The sequence below is a fragment of the Glycine soja genome, chromosome 16, assembly GCF_004193775.1.
Source record: "Glycine soja cultivar W05 chromosome 16, ASM419377v2, whole genome shotgun sequence".
Classification (NCBI taxonomy): Eukaryota; Viridiplantae; Streptophyta; class Magnoliopsida; order Fabales; family Fabaceae; genus Glycine; species Glycine soja.
The window spans coordinates 36,240,346-36,249,854 of NC_041017.1; the positions used below are offsets into that span (position 1 = coordinate 36,240,346).

The 9,509-nt window shown below is 32.9% G+C and overlaps 1 protein-coding gene across 1 annotated transcript; it reads left to right on the plus strand.

The window, feature by feature from the left end:
* The first annotated feature begins 428 nt into the window (after positions 1–428).
* Positions 429–2,107, plus strand: LOC114390845 (heat stress transcription factor B-2a-like). Its single transcript, XM_028351746.1, has 2 exons — positions 429–878; positions 993–2,107. Exons 1-2 carry the CDS (start codon positions 606–608, stop codon positions 1,764–1,766), a joined length of 1,047 nt encoding a protein of 348 aa, XP_028207547.1. The 5' UTR covers positions 429–605; the 3' UTR covers positions 1,767–2,107.
* Positions 2,108–9,509: the final 7,402 nt, after the last annotated feature.

A 9,509-nucleotide genomic window follows, 5' to 3' on the forward strand; every position in this document is an offset into this window, starting at 1 on the left:
CACAAGTTCAGTTCAATTCGATTTTGTTCCAAACATATCTTTAATCATTACAGAATTTTATTGAATTTAAATATCTGATTTCCCACTCAGATTTCTAATAAAAAGGAAAAGGTTTCTTTTTATAAAATATCAGGTCAGCCTTGCTATTATTGTCAAAATAAAAAAAGACAACAACTCAGCTTTATCACTTTATCTAAAAAATAAAAAATAAAGATAAACAGAAGTATGATTTTTTTTTTCTTTTTAGAAAAAAAAATAAGTTTCTTAAATAAAGAAGAACCGTAGAAGCTATCTTTGGTTACTTACCAGTTACCATCATATCCAAGAGTTTCACCCATCAACATGCAAACAAATACGGTTATTATTTTATTAAACAAAAAAAAAAAACAAATCCGTCATTCACACGGAACTTTCTCGACATAAGATGTAACGCAGTACCTTCTTTCCCCTTCCTTTCTATTTTTTCTCCTAACTCTCTCTCTCTCTCTCTCATCCTTATATTTCCAACGGAACCTTCTAGAACCACCATAACATCATTCTCCGTTCCCTCGCGTTTCAACACCGATAACCCGCAAAAATACCCATTGATCTGCGCCTCCTCTTCCATGGCTCCACCGCCGCCGGTGGAACACAACGGCGACTCCGCCGCTACCGCCTCCGCCTCCGCCTCCGCGGAGTCTCAGAGATCAATTCCCACGCCCTTTCTCACCAAAACCTATCAACTCGTCGACGACCAATCCATCGACGACGTTATTTCCTGGAACGACGACGGGTCAACGTTTATCGTCTGGAACCCTACCGTTTTCGCCAGAGACTTGCTTCCTAAATTTTTCAAACACAATAATTTCTCTAGCTTCGTTCGCCAACTCAACACTTACGTAATTATTTCAATTCAACTCTTTGTTTTGTTTTTTTTTTTTTTTTTTTGCTTAGGTTTCGATGATTTTGAATTTTATTTCTAAAATTTGTTTATAATTTTGCTTGATTTGCAGGGATTCAGGAAAGTTGTGCCTGATCGGTGGGAGTTCTCGAACGATTATTTCCGCCGAGGCGAGAAGCGGCTTCTTTGCGAAATTCAGCGGCGGAAGATCTCATCGCCGGCGCCGTCTCCGACTGCGCCGACGACGGTTACGGTGCCGATGCCGTTGACCGCGATACCGATCATATCGCCGTCGAACTCTGGCGAGGAGCAGGTGATATCGTCGAACTCGTCGCCGTTGCGAGCGCCGGCGGAGCTTCTCGACGAGAACGAGCGGCTTAGGAAAGAGAACGTTCAGTTAACGAAAGAACTCGCCGAGATGAGATCGCTCTGCAACAACATATATTCTCTCATGTCAAGCTACGGAAACAAAAACGGAAACAGCAACGGCAGTTACCAAACTGACGGCGGCGCCGGTGGAGCACAGGGAAGCAGGGAGTCCGGCATGACGGCGGTGAAGCCACTGGATTTGATGCCGGTGAAACGGAGCTCCGGCGAGGACGCGGCGGATACGGTGCCGAAGGAGATAAATCTAATTCCGAATCCGAAGCTGTTTGGCGTGGCGATTGGAGCGAAGCGAGCGAGAGAGGGAGGAGGAGGAAGTGGAAGTGGTCGAGATTGCGGAGGAGGAGGAGGAGGAGGAGAGGAAGATACCCTGCTGCGCCTGCATCACGTGGGTTCTGCAGACGTGAAATCTGAGCCGTTGGATTGCCAGAACCATCGCGAGAATCAGGAAACGCCGTGGTTGAGTCCGTGTCACAGGACAAATCAAAGGGTGTGCAACTGACACGCGGCGACGGCTAATCGAATGAAACATTTTAGATTAGATACGTAGTGCTGTAGGGAATCCGAAACCGGCACGCGGAGACGTCACGTGCGTCGTTTAACCGTTTGGGACCGATTCCCAGAAGTTTCTCAGAAGTCAGAGGAAAACGATACTTTCTAATCCTTTTTTCTTCGCTATCTCTTTTTTATTTATATTATATATTCGTTAAATTGGACTTGGACTGTAGCTTTGCCATTGAGGGTAGTGTTGAATATTTCATTAGTCCTATAAATTATTTTACTTGCCTGTAGAAACTCAACATTCATACTTATGTGAATATATTTATAGTTTTATTACTTTTATAGTGCATAGTCACTCGTTTGCCTTTGTTTTTTCCTCTCTTTTTTACTGTAAGTTTTCAAGTTAATTTTATTAATAAACCACCTTGCAAACAGATTAAAGTAATTAAAATCGTGAAATAAGTTGATATTTTCATGACGTGTTTGATAAATTAAACTGTGCTATGAATTCTTATCAAGAACTACGAGCTTCTTGGAGAGTTAAATGAGTTCGAAAATCACGAAGAATTAATGCGTATAAAAGTGGAAGAAGAAAGAAAAACAATTAAGGAGATTCTAGCCATCAAAACACGTTGAAAATTCGTATGCTTTCACAATAAAAAAAAAAAAAGTAAATGAGGTTGGCATTGATTTAAACGTTTTAATTATGCTTAATAGTTCAAATTTCAAAATGTATGTCATAAAAATAATTTATGTAATTTTGAAACAAATGAACCTTAAAGTGGTGGACGGAAGAAAAAGAGGTTGCGAAAGTTTGGTTTCTAATTAAAGGATGGCCAAGGAAGATGAACTAAGAAAAAACAATTCAATTCCCTTCTATATTGTCCTTTCAAAGAATAATCAATTCAATTAATTTGTGGCAGAAAATTGACAAAAAGTACTCTATGATGATGTTGGTGCATACATAACATTATATCACCGGAAAATTTCTTATGCATTTTCGGATTTTTTTTTCTGTAAAACAAAAAAGTGAACCTTAAATATCACTTATTGTATTAATTATATAGTGTGCATACTCCCATTAGAGATTTGGAGTGATCCAAAAGTGACGAATCCGTTCGTTGAAGTGTGAGGGCAATTATCCCATAAAGTAAACTTTTTTTATTTGAATATATTGAATAAACATTTTTTCCCCTCATAAAAATAGATATTACTTTCACAAAATAATTTTTTTAATAAGATAAATATAAATATTTGTAAAATAAAAAAAATTGATACTAATTTTACCAATTTTATCTTTTTAAATTTTATTATTTTTTAATTTATTATTATTTTTTTAATAAAACTTATATAACTTTTGGTTTGAAAAAATATTAGACTATTGTTTTGTTTCTTGATACATCTCCAAGAGCAGAGATGTTTTAGGAGGAGACATCTCGTTCCACCCATATAATAACGAAGGAGTTCCATCATGCTCGTGATACAGCACTTCTTTTCCAATCCTAAGTCAGTTTAATTTGTGACATCAAATATTAGAGTTCGGGTTTAGATTTAACTCAATTTTAAAAAATAATTCATGAAATAAGAGTTTCTCTCTATTTATGCATAATATTATTTTCATCATATCACTAACAACAAAAAGTTTCCAAGACTAAACATTTATAAGTAATTAATTCAAGGGTAAGCAAATAATATTGGGTGACCCGGTAAGTTTAGTAATAACTACTACTACTATTAAGATAAAAAGTGAGAGTTACCCTCTGCTCCAATTTTATTTTTTTTTAAAAAGAACTTTTCAAATATGGGCAACGATGTTCAATGATTGAAGGGAAGAAACAGTAGATCTTATGGTCACAGAAACATGATAAACGTGGAACTTTATGGGCTTTCTCAAAGCTTCGGAAGATTATTATAAAATTGGATAAAAATTTCAAAGGGCACCAAAACACCTTTTCTCTTTTCTTTTCTAAAAGACACCCTATAGTTGTAGATCTTTTGAATAAAATATGGCCATCGTTTTCATCCATATAGTCGCAGCAGGCTTCTCTAGAAGGAAGGTACTCTTTCTTTTCGTAGCACTTACCCGCTCCATCAATATCAAGCTTTAGGAATTTGGAGTATATATAATTTAACGTGTAAAATATCCATCAAACTCAGCTGCAATTGTTGAACCAATAATTCTTGCATGTCCCAGCGCATTGACCAACCTTATTTATCTTCTATCAGAATTTTAATGTTAATTAATACTCATGGTTTTGGATCCGGCATGTATCAACTCTAGGCCCAGGGAACATGGAAGATGACCCAAATCTGCATACTTAAGCTGGACCCGGAGGATCAGGACACAACCCAACCCAACCCAATACAACTACTTCACAATATAGTGAGCACTCTAAGACTGTTTTTGATTTAGGGGGAGAGAAAAGAAATATGAGAGAAATGTTGTAAATTTCATATGAGGTTTATACCTTTTACACTTTATTTCAATTCAGGAATTCCACTTCTATTTTCATCTTCTAAATCAAACCCAATATAAGTCTATAGAATGTTTTTCATTACATAAATACTCATGCGATTGTCGGGTTATTGTATCTAATTAACTGCTGGAGCTAGCTAATTAGGTCACATGATAGTTACCTACACCCCAGTTCTATATAACAGGAGTTATATTCCACTTTTAATGAGTCAAACTAATTTGTTATGTTTGTTGTGACAACTGTAGGTTGATTTTTCAACGGTCATATTTCTAACGGTCATATTTTGTTGTTGCAAAATGCCTATATATATCTCTTTTCTAGAAATGATAGACTGAGAGCAGCTCTGGTTTCTTTCTGCCAAAAATTTATCTATTTCTTTTCCTATACAAAACTTAATTTTTGTGAGAGCAAAAGCATTGGTGTTCATAAGGTTCGGGGATCCTTTCGCTGCACACGATCGGAACCAACGGGTTGTCGTATTTTGGGAGATGAGCGCAATCAGAATTTCTTATCCGCGCAGTGAGGGCGTTTTCTCTCTAAGGATAGCGTTTACGCGCTTCAACCCAGACTATTTAATTCTTTCCCTTAATTTAATTTTTCCTTGTGCTTATTGTATGATATAATGCATTATTTATGTGTTGTCAATTAAATTTATTTTGCTACTGTTATTTTATTATTTAATTCAAGACTGTGCATCTTCTTCGTATTATTTTTCTTCATTTTTATATTATTTTCCAACACTTAGGTCACAGGATAGTTACCTACACCCCAGTTCTATATAACAGGAGTTTTATTCCACTTTTAGTATATAAGTTAGTATAAATGTGTGATTTTGGTCTCAATTGCATGAATTAGGTTTTCAAGCAGTATAATTAAGCTCATACTCCATGCATTCATTCTTAAGGGGACACACACACATATATAAAACTATTGTCTCTTATATTCAAACTTTTAACTTTTAAAAAAAATTATTTTTACATTTTTTGTGAAAAAGTTTGCGTGAAATATTAAGTTTTTCTTCACACAAAATAAAAATTGTATGATAATACATAAAAAACAGAGAGTAATAAATAAAGATATATTTCTAAAGCGACCAAAGTAAAAGACAAATTGCATGTACGCCGTTGCGTTAGTTCTGTTGCGCAGCAATGGAAAAGTATGAATAGTTTGTGAATTCCTTGTTGAGATTCATAGAACAATCGCGTATGTATCTATCATGCTGCACCGGCCTATAGTCACCGCCAAGAGTGCTATTATTTCATCCTCCTAGCTAGCTACAAATTAATGTACGAAAACTGAAAGAACATAAGACGAAATTATTGGTACTATATATTAGTGTTTCATTTCCTTAATTATACAAAAACAATGTTTTAATTTGTTATCATAATTATTTGATTAAATTAGTTTATTAGTCTTTTAATTTATTTTTTATATTCAATTTGGTTATCTAATTTTATGAGATTCAATTTTATCCTCTAATTTTTAAAACCGATACTATTTTATCTTGTCGTATAAATTGGATTAATAATATTAAAAAATTATATTTTGTGACCGCTTAAAATTATTTAATGATGATTTTAAACCATTAAACAATACACATTTAGAGAGTATAATTAAATTTAAATGACACAATCACTCAAATTAATTTAGATGGTAAAAACAAATTAAATTGATTTTAAAGATTAAAGAATTAAATCAAATTAATTTTAAAAATTAGAGATCAAATTAACTCTAAAAAAATGAAATAAATGACCAAATCAAATTAGAAAAATAATTAAAGGAAAAAAAAACTTATTTAATCTAATTATTCTGATTTTTTTTTATGTGATGTATATTATTCATGATATTGGTGGCCCCACTAGATTGCATGGTTATCAATTAAATCCAAAAAGTTCAAAACTGGGAGTGGGTGGGGAACATAGTTTACAAATACGCCCATGCTAAAGAAAACCTAAATAGAAAAATCAACGTCAAGTTAGCCATGCACTTTGCGTGAATGGCTTGAAGTTGGAATTCATCATGCATGAGATCAGCATGCAGGAATTCTAAGGAAAAATTTGCGGCGTATCCACTGTTTAATCCTTAATTAATAAATATATTAATTTTAGAAGCACTTGTATAGGTTCACTGCTTAATTATAATTACTATTTCATGCGTGTTCTATTTAATCTTTAGATTCATGTGTTCTATTGATGTGGCAATATATTGCTTTTTCTTGCTGACAGTGTCTGTTCTTTGCTATCTCTTGTGTTCTAGACCGTTAAAACTCATTTGGCATTCTGATATATATAGAGTGCCATATATTTGCAAGGATTCAGATCACACAACATACATATAATAAAATATTCAGAGACAGAGAAGAAAAACCCTTCTATTCCCAAGTTCCGGATCCGGTATATGCCAAAAGTTCTACATTTTTAGGAGTCTGAGGCCAAGATTAATTTATAAACACCTTTTTCATCAGCTAAAGTAATTTTTAAGGATAAAATTATGAGGGATAATCGAACATCAAAACTATCACAGAGGTGTTGATTATAGTGTTATCGGAACATTGATGTTATCTAGAGAAGGGGAATATATGTCACTCTTATCCTTAGATATCCCAAGTCTCATTTAGGAGTTGAAATCAAAGGTATTTATAATTGAGGGTCTAAGTAACTACCTATTCGTGCACCTCTACTTTTGGTTTACTTTGTAAGACTTATTTGTTTTAGTTTAGTATCAATATGTTTCTTTTGAGTTGTTATTATGCCAAAAAATTAAAGTTAAAAGGTAAATTACTTGTATGGTCAAATTGGATTCATTCTGATTCGATCCATTCGGATTTCAATAATTTCATTCTTATATGCCGAATATTTCTATTTATCTCTAGTAAAATCTTGTTTGTGATTTACAAATTACATGAATCATAAATAATAATAAAAGACTAAAACGCGACGATTTTTAGTAAAATCTTGTTTGCGATTTACAAACATGAATTTCGGGAGCATAAATGCTTCACCAAATTAATTGAACATGCTAATGGGTAATGAACATATTCTCAATTGCTGTGTATATACATCCTTCTGTGTCCACCAAAAACACAATATCAATTATCATGAATTTGCCAGTCTCAAGGGTGCAACTTATGGCTCAAAATCTTCATTCAAAAAAATCATCATGTGGGGTATGAAACCATGATGAAGGAAAGCCAATCCTTGCTGAAAATGCACTAGAAGGTGTTGAGCAAAAGATCAAATCAAATATGACAACTTTTCTAAAATATGAAGATTCTTTGCAGGAATGGTTCCTGAAAGAGACGTCAGATTGTTGTGAGAAAGAATATATATGGTACGGTAGTTGTACCAGTTTCTTTGGATCCGAAATGTTACTAGAATATTCTCTGAAATATTCTTCTAGCTACACATTTTGTATGGTTGAGTAAAATTTATTAGAATTCAGGCGAGTCTACTATTCAAGCTCTAGATTAATAGATAGAGTTATATTATTTTTCCCTCAGTGCTGCTATTTTAATGGATGTAAATTGAAAAATAAATAAAATTAAAGAGTTCGATGGAAATCACGTCGGATATATGGATCTCCTGTAGTTCAAAAATGAATTGAAGCTGGTGCAGTTTACATATAATGATGATCTTCGTTATAATATTTTTTATAATAAATTTAATATTTAAGGATCTAGATTTACACAATTTGGAAAGCATGCAACTGCAGAGGGATTTAAATCCATCTACGTCTCGTCTTTTGTAGACAATTTTTGTGCAGTTAAATTCCTACTATATAACTATCATTTCCCTTTTTACATGTACTGCAATACATGTTTGCAATTTATTTTTTCTTTATACTAATTTTACCACGTCACTCAAATTATTTCTCACATTTTCTTGTCATCTTTTTCTATTTTTCTCATAGTTATAGACAATACATGATTTAAAACTCTACCGATCATGAAATTAACAAGAAAACTAATTCAAAGTTGTAAAATGTTGAATTAGTAATAATTAAATAATATTTTTAAAATATTAGTTTAATACATTAAGTAATTAAACAAAAATAATCCTTTTACAAACTCAATGTCTTCTCAAAATTATCTTCAGTTTTCTACATCTCCTCCGTTTGGCTACAAAGGTGGTCTAGCAAAAGATGCATGGGTAAGCAACACTTTTGCATGGTTAGGTTTGAATTGTAACATTTTTTATTTTTTTTTATGATTTAGTAAGATTCACGATACACGTGTTTAATTTGTGTGTCCCGGTCTTTGTTGTTGGTTATAGCTCTTATAATGTTTCCTTTCTTGGAATCTATTCTGAAAGCTTCAGTGGTTTCTGGATTAAATGCTACTGTACTACACTATGAAACAAACAATGCTCTAAAATGGATTGAGAAAGAAGGCCTAAGTGATACAAGACACTAACTAATTACCTCTAACAGTACATATAAATAGGGGCGAAACTAGGTCCCTCCTGAGTAAACAAAATTTACTAACATTCCCATGAATTTTAATATTGACACCCCCTCCCTCCCAATGAATTCTAATATTGGTCCCCTTCCCTCTCGATGAATTCTACTATTTGTCTTTTTTTATGTTGATGATTAGCTTATAGTTTCATAGTTCTATCAGAAGTTCTTGCTAGTATTAATTCTGTGTTTTTATTTTCCCAAGATTCCAGTGATATATATCTTGTCAACATGCGTATAAAACAATAAAATTTGATTTCAAATTTTTAATATTGAACTTCAAATATGAAGTCATTATTTCATATGCTATAAATAATTTTAGCAAACATACGTTAATTTTTCTTAATTACATTAATTTTTTGATGCAGGTTCAACTGTGTTAATTATTTCCGAATATGTTTTTTTTATCATTTATATATTGGGTTTTATTTTTTTTTGTTACATTTTAAATTACTGTTAATTTGATAGATAAAATAATTTAATTATGAGAAAAATTAATTTTTTCTATAAATCATTGTCAATTTATGTGTTCATTTTTGCTCCCCTGACACTTTTTCCTGATTCCGCCATTGCATATAAACCAATGGAAACATTACAAGAATCCTTGAAGATAAACTCAATATCTCTTTTCTATATCTATCTATATAATTAGTAAGCTTGAAGTATTAGTTTGTTGGGTGTTCAATTAGGCACTGAACGTGTGTTGGTTTCTTACTGCAAGATCAGGGTAAAACTTCAAGGCCAAATTTCATGCCCACATGTAGTATTATACTATGTGGAATGTGGACGTTAAAGTATTAAGAGCTAACTAC